At 48.1% G+C, this 19097-nt stretch overlaps 1 protein-coding gene across 1 annotated transcript in view; it reads right to left on the bottom strand.

The window, feature by feature from the left end:
• Nucleotides 1-19097, bottom strand: part of LOC146869323 (E3 ubiquitin-protein ligase TRIM39-like) — a 114512-nt gene that overhangs the window by 17730 nt on the left and 77685 nt on the right. Inside the window, exons 3-4 of the mRNA XM_085649669.1 lie at nt 13376-13606; nt 8536-8558 (exon numbers count right to left, since the gene is read on the bottom strand). Coding sequence (XP_085505795.1) covers nt 8536-8558; nt 13376-13606 — 254 coding nt within the window. The remainder of the gene's footprint in view (nt 1-8535; nt 8559-13375; nt 13607-19097) is intronic.

Raw genomic sequence — 19097 nt, 5'->3', positions numbered from 1 at the left:
ACTTGGGGACCTCAGGGGGCGCTAGCCTGAACCCCGAAGTGAGTGGAGATTGTGACTTTGAGAGAAGACCTGGGAAGCCCTGAGAGCAGCTCCCAAGAGCGGAAGGGGCGGAGGAGCAACGGAGCTGGACCGAACAAGGCGCTGACGCACCCAAGATGGCACGTTCCGAGCGGCGGTGATGCCGGAAGGCCCTGAGGATCTGGACGGTCGGCGCATCCTGGGAGTTGCCTGGAGGGCGCCTGCCGACGGAGCCCAGCTTGCGCCCGCAACGGAGGGTGACGATATCCCATGAGCGCACGTAGCGCCTGAAGCATAGTGGAGTGGGAAGACACAATGGGGAAGCCTCTGAAGTGGAAGGAGAAGGAGGAACTTGCAGCGGGCAGACCCCCAGTCGAGGCCGAGAAGTCTACTACGAGGACGGACCACCCAGCAGAACCTACGCTACAGGACATACTGCAAGCTATCACCACTTGCCGGAGAAAATTGAAGGTCGCAACATGGCGGACTATCTAGAGAAATGGCTCAGGGACGAAGTAGCGCCGACCGGCCTGTCGAATTTCTTCACCCTGGAGAGGGCGCACTGCGTCCCGGCTAAGCCGCCCTCGCACGCCGCCCCGCCATGAGTGGTGATAGCGAAACTCCTCCACTACAAGGACCGAGATCACATCCTCCTCAGGCGCGGCTCAAAGGCGACATCCAAGTGCACAACTCTATGGTGCGCATCTTCCCGGACTTCTCCCGTGAGGTGCAGCGTCGAAGGGGATCGTACCGATATGTGAAACAACGATGACCCCAGCTGAACTACAAATACGTGACACAGTATCCGGCCACACAGCGGGTGACCACAACGGAGGGCACCGAATTCTTCAGGACTCCGCAGGAGGCATCTGACTGGATAGACCGACATGGCGGAACAGCACAAGTGCAAGATCTGACAGGGGGACGGAGGCGAGGACTGCACTCAAGATACCGGAAGCACGGAACCGAGATCCTGGCACCTCCGCAGGAGGAGGCACAACTAGAACGACGGAGTGCAATACAGGTGGTGGCGCTGATTAGCGGGGGAACTGAGAGAGAGGCGAGGAACAGGCAGACACGGGCTCGGAGAATGGATTCAGCGAGTCTGACGCACAGAGTCTGATACTGCCAGATGTCACACCACAGGCGGCGGATGACATCATCTAACGGCGGGGAGCGAGAGCCGGTGAGAAACGTGACCAGACTGCTGCAGGTCACTGCAATGTCTGTATTAAGGTACAGGGGCATACGCGGGGGTGTAGCTGAGGGGCGGTTCACTGCAGACTCTGTGGAGGATGGCGGCTGCAGAGACTGGGAGAACACCGGCAAAGGGCCACCCCTGGAGATTGACTGATTGAACTGCAAGTAGTCACTTTTAGACTTTTTCTACTGGTTTGGATGGGAGGGGTTTTCCTACTTATCCTGGGGAGTGGTAGTTCGGGAACAAGTTCACTGTTGTCATGGGGGGGGGGGCTAACCTTGCGTAGCGCTATATAAAAAACATTATGGCGGGGAGAGCGAAGGGCGAGGGGAGGACATTGTTTCGCCTGGGTAGTGGGCGAAGTACCAACTCCACTGTCAATGGCTGATAAACGACACTATAAATGAATGACGTGGAACATTACGGGAATGCACACCATGTCAAAGCGCACAAGGTACTCTCTTACATCAGACGATGGGGGGGCCAGATAGCCCTCCTGCAGGAAACTCACCTAACACAGAAGGAAGGGCAAGCACTATACAAAAGATGGAGGGGGCAGCTCTACTACAACACCTACTCGGCCTATGCGAGAGGGGCGTTAATATGGATCCAAGCGGGAGTGCCGTTCCAGTTGATATCCTCAGTGGTAGACCCGGAGGGACGCTATGTAGCAGAGGGCCGAGAGATCAGCATAGTTAGCGTCTACGCCCCCAATGTAGATCAACCCACCTTCTTTACGACATTAAACCACAGATTAGCGCCATACCTTGCGGCTGCGGTCATAGCTGGGGGCGACTTTAATAGCGTGGACAATGTGCTGCTAGACAGATCCCACCCCCCATTGCAAAACTCCCAGGCGGTGCGCGCCTCCCAAGCATTCACAGCGTGAAGACGGAACTGGGGACTGATCGACTCTTGGCACACCCTGAACCCACAAGGGAGGGATTACTCCTACTTCTCAGTGGTCCATGACGTACACGTACGCCTAGACGCCCTCCTCTGCTCGGCAGATGTCCAACGCCATGTCACAAGCGCAGAGTACCTTGCGCGCACCATCTCGGATCACAACCCACTGCTCATGTTGTTGCAATGGGCACACCCGCTAGCAGCAATCCCTACTTGGAGGCTCCGGCCAGACACCCTGAAAGACCAGGTCTTCAGAGACGGGATCAGAGGCGAAATAAAGCACTACTTTCAAAATAACGTGGGCACGGCTGGGTCACAGAATGTAGAGTGAGACGCGTTCAAGGTGGTCTTGAGGGGCCAATGTATAGCACGGGTCACGGGGGGTCAGCGCATCCTCACGTGTGAAGTCGGCTCTGAGAGACATAGAACGCCAGAGGCCGGGTCATCCAGAACTAGACGTGGCGCTCTTAGACGCCAAAGAGGAAGTGGCGAAGCACACAGAGAGGCTTCAAAGCTTCGATTATAAGAAGTATTTGGTCATGGTCACTCCTGGCGTGGCTGACGAACCCGACAACTAGGGGCACTCCGCTAGTGGAGGATGAAGACAAAGGGGGGGGCCAGACGAGATTAATGAGATCTTTGCGCGATACTATGCCAACCTCTACACGAAGACGCACATATGCGAACCGGTAGACATTAGGGAATATCTGTCTGACCTGCCGTTAACAGTTCTGAACCCTGAAGTGGCGGGCTTACTTGGAGCTGAGATTACCCAGCGGGAGATTCGGGTCGCTATCAAGGGCATGACCCGCAACAAGACCCCAGGCACCGATGGCTTCCCGGACTAATTTTATTGCTGGCCCCGCAGCTGGCTGCGATGTACCAGGGGGCCTGAGAGTTGGGAGAGCTGCCAGAGAGTGCCAGAGAAGCCCTTATTATCCCCATACCCAAACCTGGAAAGGAACCCCATGACTATACGGCCTACAGGCCACTGTCCATGCTCAACATGGATTATAAGATTCTTAGCAAAATCCTAGCGACGCGTCTTCTGCCACACATGCCTCTACTGGTGCACGCAGACCAGGCAGGATTCATTCCGGGGCGGAACACGGCCATAAACATCCAGCGGCTCCTGGCAGTAATGGATTCAAAGGGGTATGATAAACAAGCGGCGGCAGTGTTCGCAGGAGATATCGAAAAGGCATTCGATAGCTTGGAGTGGCAATATTTATACGAGGTCTTAACCAGGATGGGGCTGGGGTGCGGCTCCTTTACACCTCCCCCATGGCACGAGTGTGCACTGGGAGAATTATTTCACCCAGGCAGAGAGTGGAGAGAGGCACAAGGCAGGGATGCGCCCTCTCCCCGCTCCTGTTCGCCCTGGCCATGGAACCAATGGCGAGCAGGGCCAGGAGCAGCCGGGACTACCAGGGCTTGGACATAGCGATAGGGCAATACTACATAGCACTATATGCGGACGACCTGCTACTATTCCTGCGCAACACAGATGGGGAGTTGCAGGGCGCACGTAGCATGCTGGCTCGTTTCGGCACCATGTCGGGCCTCAGGGTTAACTGGCAAAAATCAAGCCTATATCCACTGGCACCTGATACCCCCCCACCGCTTACGCTAGAACATCTGCGCTGGGAGCCTAATTGCCTGTAGTACCTGGGAGTCAAAATATACCATGGGGCGGCAGACTTGCTGGATGGTAACGTGGAACGGGCTATGAGGGCAGCAAAAACAGCAATGGACTTCTGGAGAACGCTTCCGCTATCCGTAGCTGGAAGGGTGGCGGTCCTGAAAATGGTGATGCTGCCGCGCTTACTATACTACTTTGGAACGCTGCCGGTATGGATTCCGCAAGCCATGTTTAAGGAGCTAGACTCGAGAATTATATCATTTGTCTGGGGTAACGGCAGGCGGAGAGTAGCACTGTTCATGCTGCGACGCCCACGGCCGAGGGCGGACTGGCGTTGCCGGACCTCGAGTCCTACTACCTAGCAGCACAACTATACTGGCTAATTCAGTGGCTCGCGGCAGATCGGAACCCGGGTCGGGAGCGGTGCCCAGCGGCACCAGAAACGGCCACACTTGCATCGCACCTCGGCTGCGGACACGACAGAGACTAGGGTGATAGTGCGCTGCTGGACCAGATACCTGAGGAAAGTGGGTGCTGCAACTCCCTACTCCCCTGACATACCACTTGCGATGCTGCGCTATCTTCCACAGGGGGTACACTGGGCAGGGTTAGAGGACTGGGTGGAAGCGGGACTGCGAGAGGTGGGTGACTTATACTGTGACACTGTGCTCCTTCCCTTTGCAGACTTGCAGGCCGCATATGACCTGCCAGAGGGACATTTCCTGAAACAGAGAGCACTAACACTTAGAATTAGAGCACACTGGAAGACCTGGAACACTGAGTGCTGGCGGGGAGCAGGTATGTGGCGTTATCAGCAGGAAGGATCAAGACGGTGTCCTGTCTATGTAAGGCAATATGGCGGGACATGCAACAGCCGCTAGAGCGCTTGCGAACACAATGGGAGGGGGACATTGGCAAACCAATACCTGAAAAAGAATGGGACAAAATCCTAGAATGCACCCCGAAAATATCTCGGAACGCGCGCTTCAAGCTAATTAACTACTATGTGCTGCATAGGGCATATTTGACACCAGTTCGCATTCGACGGTACTTTGGTGCGGACTCTGCGGCTTGCCCCAGGTGCGGGGAGAGGGAGGCGCACATACTCCATATGTTCTGGAGCTGTCCCACGCTGCTACCATTCTGGGGCGCAATCAGACAGACAATCAGTGACCTGATTGACAAAGAACTCCCACAGACCCCGGAACACTTCCTCTTAGGATGGTTCCCTCATACGGCCAGGAACAGAGTCACAGGGAAGTTTCAGGACCTTGCCTATATTTTAGCTAAACAAGAGATAGCCAGGAACTGGAAGGCGCCGAGCGGGCCCAGACTCGCCACTTGGAGAAGAGAGCTCGAAAGATGGGCAAGGGCGGAGGGGAGACTGTTACTCCGAGAGGTCAGGGGGAATAGGCAAAATGACAATGGCCAGAGCCTGGGAGGATCTTGTGGGGGAACTAGTGGCAGCTGACGCAGACGCCAACAGCGAAGGGACCGCTTCAAGAGTGGCAACACCGGACCCAAAAGACGGGCACTTAGAGCATCCTGTTCATACACCTGAGAGAAACAGCACGGCACCAACTACTTTCCAGGGCCCTTAAATCTGCTCAACTCCTTGGACATATTTCCGGGTTTTACCCATTAGCAAGCAACTCAAGGGGGGATGGGAGTTAGTTTGTCATGAAATGGTTCTGGGGGGAAATACACCACAATTGTACCAGTACAAATGTACCTGCACATGTATGCAATGCTATAGCATAAATGCCAATAAAATATGGTTAAAAAAAAAAATCAGTCACACTGGTGTTATACATTTGGCACATCCCTGAGTATGATAAATGCCTTGCAGGCGTAATTTTGCTCACACTTAAAAACTATTTAAGACACAAATTTCTTGTGTGTTTGAAGAATTACTGACTACATAAAAATGCATAGTTGTGTACACTAAGATATTACTAAGGTACATCCATTCACTATTACAACTAAGAATAGCACCCTTGACAAGTTACTTAAGATAAACATTTGTCTCGTAGAAATCCACTACATTCTGCAGACATCCGTGATCCAACAAGATATTAGTAAGGTACATCCATTCACTATCACAACTAAGCATAGCGCCCTTGACGACAAGTTACTGCAGACATCTATGATCCAACAGAAGTGAGGAGTGAATGTGGGAGAGTCCTATGTCTCTGTTTTCTCTCTTATCGCCGTTTCTACAACTGGTCCTCATATTCCTGTGTAGCGGTGGAAGTTAGAAAATTGGGGCATTCCACCTAATCTGTTAAAGGCCATCAGATCACTATGAAGATACCTGGGTGCGGGTCAAAACCAGCGAGGCGCACAGTGTCCCCTAAAATATACACGGAGAATGGGTTGAAGCAAGGATGCGTGCTGGCCCCCATCCTGTTCAATCGATACACAGCAGACCTGGGGGAGGCCCTAAAAGGAGATAGTCTAGTGGTTCCCAGACTTGGAAGCATGAGGTTGCCAGTGCCGGTGAGCCTACAAAGAGCTCTAAATGCACTAAACCATTTCAACAATACCAACAACTTGACAATTAATCAAGGCAAGACCAAGGTGGTCATTTTTGGGACATACTATCGGAAGAAGAACACACAATGGCTAATGGGCAATCTACAAATCAACACGGTGGATGCAAACAATTATCTAGGAGCAGGCCAAGGAAAGGCCCACCTGAAACAACTGAGCTCCAAGGCCACCAAGGTTACACACCAACAGCCATTAACTATGGCCACCTGGCCTTCCCTGGGCTATTGGATGCCGCCCTTAACTCAGCCAAAGTAAAGGCATATAAAGCTTTGCTCAATATTCCAAGGTTAGCTAGGAACGCAAGGCTAAGACTGGAGCTAGGCTTAGCAAGGCCAGACCTGATATGCCAGGGGGAGATTATAAAATCATATTTAAGGACACTGAAGGCCCCGGTCCACTCCCTGAAACACCACCTGAGAATAATTTTCGAGGGGTCAGGCTCAGCCTGGCACATTAGCCTAGGAAAAGCGCTTAAAACACTGAAGATCAAGGAAGACAGCATACCACACTGGACATCCCCCTGAACGCTTGGAAAAGATCTATAAACCAGCAAGTGCACGAAACCTCCTTTGATCTGGACATTAAAACTCTCCGCTCAGGCGCCCTCCTAGATCCTCTGAATAACTCCTACAAAGCAGGCAAAGCACAAACCTACCTAAGCGAGGATCTCACTCCATCCACCCGAAACAAAATAAGTCTACATGAGGCTAACCACACTACGTATTGCCGACTTCAACCCCGCATGGGGTCGCAAGGGGAAATCTACAAACTGCAGACTATGCCCCTATATGAGGGAATCCTGGCTGCATCTCCATTGCTGCTGCCCGCACCTTAACAACGACCGCTGGCGACTCCTGCGTCCAATCTGCATAATAAACGGAATAGAGACCTGCAGTGAAGCGTCAGCTTTGTGCCCATCCACCACCGACACAACGACACTAGCAAGACTGGCAAAATGTATCCATCAATTCAGGATTGCCCTAAAAGCTGCCAACGAAAGCAACAAAACTCTGGCATAGGGCACCACAAAATCTAGTGGAAGCAAGCTTAGCGGCCCTAAACATCTCTAGCCCACCAGTTTAATGACAACGCCAACATCAGCGAGGGCTAAAAGGAATGAAGGAGGTGACGTCCATCATCCCGTATTGCTGTTTACCCAGCGTGGCTCAAAGGGAACTTCATGAAAGCGCGTAAGGCCATACGGCACAGACCACAACTATCGGGGAGGGCCGATCACGTTGGTACATGGGCGGGGCGCACAATTTTACGTAAGATAAACAAATGTTTTTAGATCATGGTTTTAGCTTTATATGCTGATTGATATTACTGTAATGATTTTAATCAATTGAACCGTTAATAACAAATACAATAGGAATAAAATCACCCAGCAACATACAACATCTTAATGCCACACTAACCAAGATCCAAACCACCTTAAGCTGAACCCCAACAAGACTGAACTTCTACTCCTCTCCTCAAAGAGCAATCGCCCACCCATCCAAGAAAAACCTGGATGCACTAAATATTCCTATTACACTGTCCAACCCTGCTAAATCTCTGGGTATCACCCTAGATGCAAACTTATCAATGAAAGAGCACATAAATAATTGTTTTTGGTCGGAATAATGCACTTATGTCATATCATGCAAAGAAAAACATTATAACATTTTTAAAAAAGAAAGAAAAAGAAAACGAATGGAGAGAGATTTCTTAGTACTAGGAGCCGACCTGAGGATTACAATGAGGTTTATGAGAACTGGACGAGACCTCTTCTGATTGGAGGGATCTTACTGAAGAATGAAGTCTGGATATGGCTTTAAGGAAGTTCCCAAAAATGTGTCTCCTGTGCGGTAAGGGCACTTTTCTTAAAGCTTCAGGTAGGTTTAAAAGACGTCAGTACGTTGTGTGAGGACAAAAGCTAATTTCTGCAGCAACTATTTCAAGACTCAAAGGAGTTTTCTAAGGACTCAAATGGATTTCTAAAAATGTAAGGGAGTTTCCTGATGACTTTGGGGAGTTTTTGGAAGACTTAAGGACGTTTTAAGGGGAATCAAAGGTATTGTCTAAGGGATTGAGTTTTATGAGGATGTAAAGTGATTTTATGAGGATCTGAAAGTTTCGTAACACTTTGTGTGCGCTCAGTAGTGGCATTTACACACTGTAGTAGCCAGGTCTGCTCCTTACACACTGAGAGGAGAATTAAAACCAGCCTTACCTCTTGAGGGTGGTTCTCACATCCTGCAAAACAGAGAAACAAATCAGTTTCCAGAGGAGATGTTAAAACGTCAGTATTTGTAGGAGTGAAACACTTCCGTTTAGCCACAGTCAGAAGACATTGGGAGCTATTCCTCTTGCAGTCTGTAAGCTTGTGAAACGAGTCTCGTGACACAGCATAGTCTGTAATGTGATGGAATGAGTCACGTGATAGCAGAATAGGTAATATTGTGACTGGGGTCACATGACGCAGCACAGACTTTGGGATCATGTGACACAGCAGAACCGGATGTTCTGAATGGTAATCACGTAACATAGCTCAGTGACATATTCTGAATGCAGTTACACAATAAAACACATTCCGATATTGTGAACGTGCTCAGTTAACACCTTGTATGATGTTTCTAACAGAGACACTTGACACAGCAGTGGGTGGGTGATATTAGTGAATTCACATGACCCAGTCTGAAAAAAGTTACATGACACAATCTGTAATATTCTGAATGTTATCACATGACCCAGCACAGACAACGATTTTCTGAATGAGGCCACATGGCACAGTCTGTGATATTTTGAATGGGGTCACATGATACTGCATTGTCTGTTATATTGTAATCCGTGTCACGTGACTCAGCACATGGTGAATTCCACATATAATTACAAACTATCAATTATTTCTTATAAGTATTTAGTTATGCAGCACAATATCCTTGGTGCAACATCAACTGTTGCATGGCTAAACACTTATAAGGTCCCAAAGGCGAGACCTATTGGCTATGCCAATGCTTGTTTAAACAGCAGGCATTTTTCCCAACGTGCTTGCGTGTTACGCAGCTGTGCTGCAAACAGATGTTTTCAGAAATCTAAAGGGGAAACCCTTCACACGGAGCATCATCTGCAGGAAGTGACCTCATTCCCTCTACTCCACCGACCTCCCACTGTCATTCTTGGCCAGCAAACATGCACTCCTTTCCTGAATGGTGTAGGAATGTCCCAGGACAGGGTGATTCACAGAGCGTTATAACTCACCTAGGAGTCCAGCAGCTTAAGTCACAACATGGATAGAAAGGGATCTCGAAGGAAGAAGGCACGTGCATAGCCAGTAAAGAAAACAGAACAGCAAGCACAGCCAACAACTAGACACACAGCAGCAATTGCCAAAAGCAAGAAGCATAACCTGTGCAGGACCACACTGAGCACCAAGAATACAACCAACAAGAATCACAACCAGCAGCTGCAACACGACATTTAGCACGCACAACCAGCTACAACTAAAATCACTAGCAAGTACACCCAGAGTTGAAAACAAGAACATCACCAAGACAAACGTAAACAAGTGGACCCAGCAACAGCACGCATAATCAGTAGCAAGAAAACAAGCAGAAGGATAGAACTACCTGCAGAAATAACACTATGGGGACATCAGGCAGCAAGCAAAGGTAACAAGAACACACATAGATTCAGCCCACAGCAAGAGCAAGGACCGCAGAAAGAAACAGCCAACTTACAACAATGTCGAGCACAACATGCAGGACGTGCACCTCAAAACACAAATACATTTACTATAAAATCATAACAGCAGTAATATCATGGGAAGAAACGCAAATTTAAATAATTAAAAATTGGATAGCCCCAGCAAAAAGCGCAGGTAAAGCCAAAGTAGCAAAACGTACAGCAAGCAACAACCATAGCCATTAATCAGCATAAACATTAGCATGCACAACCAGCAAAAAGAATAATGATAAGCAAGACCAATCATCAGGACAGCATCCAGTAGTATAAAAACAAACTGGTATGAGAACAAACCCAGAAGCGCAATATATGCGTAGCAAAAAAGGCAGCTAGAAGTAAGTATGAGCAACAAAAAGTAGAAAAGGAGTAGCAAGGACAACCTTTAGCAAGAACTACTAGATGCAAGAAAAAACAACTGCAAGAGAATCAGCAACAAAAACGGTGTTAATTACAACCTGTGGAAAGAAACCCAGTAGCAGTTACAATATAAAGAACAGTGAGGACCACTAGAACCAGTACAATAAACAGCTAGCAGCGTGAACATACGCTGCAATAAGAATAGACTGCAGCGTGGTTGTCTATTGAGCTTCCTTAGTCATTGCATCTCAGCTCCTGGATGGACCACGCGGATCCGTGTAGGAGTGAAGGCTATCAATTTCCTAGGTACCTGTGTACCTGTTCCTGGGTGGACCCCTCCATGTGAGGGTGCTGTATGTCGACTGCATTGTTGCACACCATTCCATACAGTAGGCTACAGACTCCCACCCACGGACCAAACACAATAGCAGTGATAATTATTCCCACAAAGCCAACGTACGAATGGTAGCAAATATGATAAAGTGAAGTAGGCATATGTAAAAATAGCTCTACCTCTCCCACATCCTTCAGTTTCATTTCATGACTCAGCAGCAGCTACAAGTTCACCACAACATGTTTGGAGTACACCTCTGAGCATCTTGTACAAAGCCAAATTAGCTCCAAAAACAAACCCTACTAAACACTATCTCCTCCATCTTCAAACACAACAAACTGAGTAACTGCACAACCCATCACCCAGAAAAAAAAGTCAAGACTCTGTACGGGCAGGAAAGTGCAACACAAATGCTATAAATATATATGATAATATGTATTTGCTATATATATTTGATATTGCATTGACTGAGCTCAAAGGAACAAATAAATAATTAGTAGACAAGGTATAAATTCTTGTATGAGCATCTCAACTTTAGGTGATGCATACTGAACAGCATAGTACCTGGGTTCTAACAGAGACGAGATCAATGAAAAACAAGCAACGGCCTCCGCTCTAACCTTGAGCCCGGCAGCCGCTGCCCTGGGCGACAGCACAGGAGGCAGTCGGGCAGGGCGAGCGCCATAGACAGAGAAAAGGGACACATATTTAGGCTAATGCAAGCATAGAAAACGGACAAGAACGCAGAGCTCAGGTGAACCTACCAATTTTTGTAGTGATGTTTTTCTATTCCCTACAAAATAAATATTTCTCTTGTTAAGAGAAATACGTTTCCAAGTGTGACAGTTAAATTAAATATATCCTTCACTGAATAATTTGCAGCAGAGACTGTGATTGTGGAGTACCTTATTTATACATACAAATACATCTATACCGGAGTAATGTTTTAAATATAAATACGGGGCAACATTGTTGCAAAATAACGTTTTTGAAATATTGCCTGAGCGCAATGACAGAAGAAACACACTGATACGCAAATATGGCGATCGAAGTTATAATAAAGTGTGGCTGCGGCTTTGCATAATCGTCCCTTTTTAGTTTCAATCTCAGGCAGGTTGAGAGGAGGGAGTTGGGATGGAAAAAACTAACCGGAGGGAGGGAGTTGGGATGGAAGACACGAACCGGGACTCGCCTTTACGAGCGAATGCTGAAAGGATGTTGAGAAAAGAAGGAGAGGTGGCAAGAGAGGTTCTACACACCATTGCAGCCTGTTGCAGCAATCGGCATCCTCTGCTGTCCAAGATAAAGGCTTGAGGGGAGATATAAGACTAGAGGGAGCCAATATGTTTAAACCATTTTCTGAAATAATAAAACATGAAACACTTATGGCGTAGACATAGATTAGAAAATAATACTTATTCACATCATACACGCTAATGCATTGTGGTTCTGTGTAACACCTTAATTTAGTATTAACTGTTTAGTCAACAAAACGGCGTTCAAAGATTCACTTGTCTTGTGAGAGTGCTTTTTACCATTAAAAGGGCTGATAGGATGGATCGGTACTAAGGACGAGCGCTCTTAATATAAAAGGAAATCCAGAGAACCCACATAGGGAAATTCACAAAGGAAAACCACACAGGTTGAGTCGAGAACAGACCGTGAATGTTTATTTTAAAATTAGAAAAATGCAACTGAAGGTGAATCAGCGTAGGCAGTGGAAGCTATGCCTTAATCTAGTCAATAGCCGTAACCAAATATAGTCTAGTGCAAGACCAATAATAAAGAAATGAGCAAATAATTATTGGAACTACTCCCGAAAGTGAAAGTTATCCCGGTTCTAATGAACCGTGAAAGACTGCTGGCGGCCGGCTGCGCGCGTGAACGTAAGCGCTAGGCCAGCCGGCAGCACTTTGAAAACTCATCTACAAAATGTCTCTCCGAGCAGCGCATGCGCGCTGACTCAGTGAGACCTAAAAAGGGTGAGGTTTATGCAGCTTTTCAATGCCTCACACATTTTTGTGACCACTTGGTTCTTTATGCAGCAATCTCTACCTTTATCTGGGACAACAGAAAACTCCAGTGAGCTTTTCATTACCTACTCTAAATGTCTAATTATATAGCCCACTTTCCACCCTAACCCTATAGATCGGTACAAATGAAAGTAAGTGGCTACCTGCATCAGGAAAAAAATAACCGCTTTAGAACAGAAATGTTTGAAAACTTCTTAGAAAATGGCTGATTTGCTTTCTTTCCACTTCTCTCAGATTTTGCCCCCATTATGCATTCCATTTCTATTCTGCTTTTTTCACAGTTTGCTCCTCCGTTTCCATATGTTAATTACTGTCACTGGAATTGCTTGGTTTGTTGCAATCTCTCTAACAGAAAAAAGGCATAAATGATCTATATATAGATGGATTATTGACTTGTACGTGACACTGTACATTCCACTGTGTGTATATTGAATTAGGCACTCAGTATCAATTGAGAAAATGTAAATTAACCCGATCTGTATACTGTGTGCGGATATCAGAGTGCATGGGGTCACTGTGCATTGATGCGAGCCAGATCATGTTTGTTCCGCTCATACATTTAATGCTACACACAAAACAGGCTTATTTACCAAACATGATCTCACCTTCAGGAGTTCCCACGCTGGCACCTCACACTTCTTTTCTATCTCTGTTATCAGGGCATTGAGAGAGGTGATTTGATTGGACAGTGTGGGGATATTTGCATTTTCTACCATCGTAATCTTCTTCTCCATTTTCTCCAGTTTTTCATGCAGTGTTTGTTCATTTTCTTTCAGGAGTTGCCGCAGTTTTTCAAACTCAGATTCAATTTTCTTCTTCTCAGTTCTTAACTTACTCTGCGAGAAGCAAAGAAAAGCTGGTTAGATATTAAAAGCCTCTCGGAAGACGTCCTGGAAGGGGAGAGGGGGGGGGGAGAAGGTTTTCCAGAGTGAGGGTGGAGGGGTTGATGACTTCTTTCAAAAATCGGACTACTAGTGTGCTTTTTCTAATTACTGAACTACCTTCACTTTTACCCAGTGGCGGTTCGTCCATTGGGGGCGTTGGGGCGTAGCCCCCCCGCCCGTAGCTCCCTCGGCGTTTATAAACTTAAGTAAACTGAATCAGTTTACTTAAGTTTAAAGATGCCGAGCAGCCGAGGGAGAACCAACTGACAATCATGTCAGTCAGCATGACGTTGGACCGCCCACCCCCTTCAGAGTCTGAAGGGGGTGGGCGGTCCGGCGTCATGTTGACTGACATGATTGTGTCAGACATGGGGCAACAGGCAGCAGCACAAGTGCGCATGAGTGGGGAAGGTGAGCGGATTTTCACCCGTGCCCAGTCATGCGCACTTGTGTTTGCACTGGCTTGCGCATGCCCATTAGGAGCCCCTCGGTCTCCTAATGGGCAGGCGGCGGGCGTAGCGTAAGCTGTGCCGTCGGCCAATCCTGGTGCTGCTGGCAGCGCCAGGATTGGCTGAGAGGGGTTGGTAGGCCCCTCCAGTGCCGTTGGTGGAGGCGCCCAGGAGAGCAGAGGTCTGAGAGGTGGCGTGGACCCGTGGACCGGCTGTGAGGTAAGTTTTTAAAAAAATATTACATTCCCCCCGTGCGCGATCCCCCCCCCCCCCTCCCCGCGAGCCGCGGCTAAATATAGTAACTATATGTACCATCGTGGGTTTGGATCCAATTGTACCTTGTAGTGTGGTGTCGTGGGTCAGTAGATGCCAATGTTTTCTGAGAATCTTATGGACCACCGTGCTGATGGAGTAATGAATGCGAGTTTATTTCTTTTAATGTTGCGTATCTTTTTCTTGTTGTTGTTGGTCAGGAGATCAATTCTTCTGACCTTGTTCGCCTTTATTCTAGCTTGTTTGATTGTGGAGCTTGAATATCCTCTAGCTTGAAGTCGATTTTCAACAGTTTCCAACTCTTTGTCCAATGTGGTGTCATCGCTGCAGTTACGTTTGGTTCGCGGCATTTCTCCATATGGAGTTGCATTGATTTGTGGTGGGGGATGTGCACTGCTTGCGTGTGATGTTGCATTGCACGCAGTGATTTTTCTATAGGGTACAGTTTTGAGACGATTGCCGTCCACTATGATGGATAGATCCAGGAGGTGTATCTGTTTCATACTTTGATCTTTGGTGGGGGACAGGCTGTATTCATTGCTATTGATGTGGGTGGAGAGTTCCTCGAGGGCATCGTTGGTCCCAGCCCAAAATAGCAGGGTGTCGTCAGTGAGCCGTCCCCAATGAAGGATGTTGTCTAGTGGATGACCTGGGCATTTCCTCCGGGTATGTATATGTTCGAAGAGACCCATGTAGACATTCGCGAAATGGGGGGAAAATTTGGCCCCCATTGCTTGACGAGACCATTCCCCATTGTGGGTGGAGATGCTGTTGTCCAAGACTAATCTAATCTGGTGTCATGATCGTGTGGTCATACATATTAATTGGACGACTGTCCAAGAATGTTGTGCAGCTTTTATGCCGTGTTCTACTGGTATGCTGGTATATAGTGAGCACACGTCCAGGGAAACCAATTGATGTCCTTCCACCCTATCTGTGCTTTTACTCAAAATATCTCGGGGATCCTTTATATAAGATGGTAAGTTGATTACTAAGGGTTGGAGATATATGTCAGTATATTCAGATGTTTTTTCTGTTGGAGATCCAATGCCCGATGTGATGGGTCTTCCTTGGGGGAAATCCCCTCCTTTGTGCATTTTTGGCAATGCATATATGCGGGGATTGGTTGGTGTACTATTGAACAAATGTTTGTGTTCTGAATCTGATGGGAGACCCTGGTCTCGCCAGTGTTTCAATTTGTTTTCTGTGGTTGTTGTGGTTTCTTTCATGGGATTGCTGTTTGGTTTGATATAGGTGGTTTGATCAGAAAGTTGTCTGTCAATTTCGTGGAGGTGGTCCATTTATACATTTATAAAGTGGCTAAATTTTCACAGGGCTAGTTTTAACCATTCCGGCTCTTGCAAACCCCAATATTTCATTTACGACCATGGGATTTCAAGAATGTATAACTATATTTTCACCATTGTAATGCTTACCCATACCACCAATGCCCCCCACACGCTTTGTAAAAAGAATCTCTTTTGAAAATTCCATTAACCACACATTAATGTTCAGTCAATGTATAACTTTGTATATACTTTATGCCAGCCCAGTCCGGCCGACCTGAAGTGTCCTGGACTTGCAAAAAAAGGTCTTGGCCGCGCCGTCACAAGCTCTTCCGTCACTAGCAGGCAGCCTGTCACTCCTCAGCGCGTCGGAATCCGAGGTGGGCTCTATGTGTGTTTGCAGCTCTAGTCTCTGTGCTTCTCAAATTTGCTTGAAAATGCACCCTTTACCCACTTTTTTTCAAAATTTTCTCGGGGGGAAAAACCCCCCCGAACACCCTCTAAGGTGGTCAAGCTCGCTCGCTGCGCTCGCTCGCCACGGTGCACTCCGACAGAAAGTTTACGCCCCACCACTTTCAAATGTCACCATCTGCCACTGCTTTTACCGTCATCCGTCCTTCACCTCACGAACTGTAGAGAGATCAGAATTTGTGAAGCTGTAGATAGCTCTATCCATGGAGAGAGTGCAAGGAAGCAAACTCACCACAGGCAGAGACAGTCAAAGACTCAGACAGGCTGAGTGGCGAGACTGTCTGAAGTCAAGTGTGAGTAGAAGTCACTGACAGGAGGGAGTGTAAAAGAGGTGACAAGAGGAAGTTTCCGTACTTGGTGTGGGAGACACAAGATCTGGGCAGTGCGGGCTGCACATGTGCTGCCAGGATGGGGAATCACTGATGTGGTAATTTCACGTTCAAAATCATAAAGACATTATGGCCCTCATTACGATGTCGGTGGGCCCGCCACCAACAGTAGGTCGGTGGCAGAACCACCGACATCTGCAGAAGCAGTCCGACCATCGGATTATGATCCGGCGGTCAGAGGTATAGCGCGGAGGGACCGACCTCTGCTTTTCAGGGTAGTGGTGGGACCGCAATCCCGACAATAGGGGTGGTGCCTGCTCAGGCACTGCTTTAGGGATGACAATGTCTGTTTCCCATAGCCTTTTCATGGTGGTCCAACCGCCATGAAAAGACAGACAGAAAGGGACTTTGGGGGCCCCAAACAGGTTCCCCATCCCTCCTCAGCCTCCGCTGTGGGGCCTGGGGAGCGCACGTGGTGCCCCCCCAAACACCCACGCACCCTGTCCCAGGCACCACATGGTGCCTGGCACACGGTGCAGGGATGTTTGTAAACATGCCTTTTCCCATTGGCACTTGTGTCGCTGCCCTTTCCAGGCTCCAGCACAAGCCTCAATTGAAACATGTATGTTTACGACTGCCTTCATGGCGGTCAGATTGTAATAAGGCGGGTGGAGCTGTCTACACGTTGGGCAGACTTCATCCCAATACGATGTTGGTCGGATGCTCGTCCGACCGACATCGTAATGAGGGCCTAGCTTTTTACTGTTATTGAATCGAGAATTACCAGATAAATTTATATTACTGCACTGTCTCTACAAGTAATTAACAATTTCCTATAGAGGCTGGGTGAAGAGATTAGTTAGATACCTTGTTCTATTCTAAGATAGCAGGCTGTGAGTTATCATGTGAGGTATGTCCCACTGTGGCTTCCAGAAGGAGTCTGTGTGTTATCAGGTGAAATATGTCACACTGTAGCTTAGAAACCTGTGTGTTATCAGGTGAGGTATGTCACACTGTATCTTAGGAGCCTCTGTGTTATCAGGTGAGGCAATTCACACTGTGGCTTAGAGCAGAAGCCTGTGTGCTATCAGGTGAGGTATTGCTAATATCAGTAAATGCGATGTCAATGTCAATAATATATGAACACACAACAATATCAATACCAGTCAATACGACGTTGATGTACGCCATAATATATGTACGCAAAACAATGTCAATACCATTAAATCTGATGTCGATGCATGCTATGACAAATGCATACATAATAATGAGAATGTTGGTAAATGTGATATCAATGACCGCCAAGTTATATGTACACGAAATAATAAACTTGTATCATTGAGGTCGACTTTATCCGAGATGTCCTCCCCATCAACCCGAATTAGATATACGTGCTCAGACAGGCCCTGTGACCCAAACCCAAGCCTACTGATTGATAAGTCACAGGTGGGGTTACACATTGACTGAACACAAACATGCGAACAGGGAAAATATAGTTGGCCCCACAGATAGACAGTTACACCACAACAGGCCCAAAGAGATTGGCCCCAATAAACATGTTTGGCCAAAGACTCTTGCATCCCCAAAATACCACAAAGTCAGATGCCACCTATTGTTAGGGACACACAGCCAATCAGAACACAGCATGCACACTACACGCAGTGATCATGTGCTCCCCATGCCAGACATCTGGACACAAACACTGGCCCACGCTAGATCTCCACAAAGACTAGAATCACCTGTGTTCTTGTAGGGAAGTGGATTTCTGTTGCAGCAACCCCCTACTGTTTGCCAGGTTTCTGATGCACTTTGACTTAGTGTGCACTGGGTCCTTGTCAATCAGGCTCCCAGGGCCTGTGTTCTTTTCTCTAAACTGCACCATTGTTACCACAATTGACACAACTCTGGCCTACCTGTAAGTCCCATGTAAGGGGTACCTACGTTACGGAAGGCATGGTAGCCAGAGAAAGGCCTCTGAGGGATTCAGAATGTATTATGCCACTGTGAAACGGTGCAGATGGGGAACCGTATCTTACCTGCTATTGCGGACCACTGTATCCGAGAATGTCCCCAGTCTGATAAAACACCAGGGAAATACAATACCCCTAGAACGCTGTCTGGAAGGATAACCCCGCCCCCCCTGTCATGTGTCCGTACAGGAACCAACTACGCGGGAGGAGTCGGCGGAAGGGGGAGGGATTGACTCCGGAAGCAGTACCCCATATACAGTGAAAACGGCCCGAACACAAGAATGTGGCGGCACACTTGCAGGAGACAGAGAGGAGTAGCGAGATAGCCAGAGCGTGGAGGAGATGGAGGACGACGTGAGGAAAAGGGACGAGGTGGACGAAGGAGAGGTCGAAGAACAGTGGAGCGAGGAGTGGTGGTGCCCACCGGAGGAGGCTGGAGAGCGGCTGCAACTCAGGAGAGTTGCAGTGGAGCCGGTGAGTGATCGTGGGAGCGGGAGAGAGATAGCGGGGTCACAGGAGGTGGGAGGTTTGTGGATACCGTGGGTGGGATAGGGGAGGGTGTGTGTGTAAAGTACGTCGTGTACACACCCCAGAAACGCCCCATCCCTCAGGTCCCAATCTATAAACACCGTGTTTCCTCAGCCGAGATTCACTTTACATCCTGT

This window comes from Triturus cristatus, chromosome 1_1, assembly GCF_964204655.1.
Source record: "Triturus cristatus chromosome 1_1, aTriCri1.1, whole genome shotgun sequence".
Lineage (NCBI taxonomy): Eukaryota > Metazoa > Chordata > Amphibia > Caudata > Salamandridae > Triturus > Triturus cristatus.
Note: the sequence above shows the minus strand (reverse complement) of the source record. Positions and strands in the feature narration are given on the sequence as shown.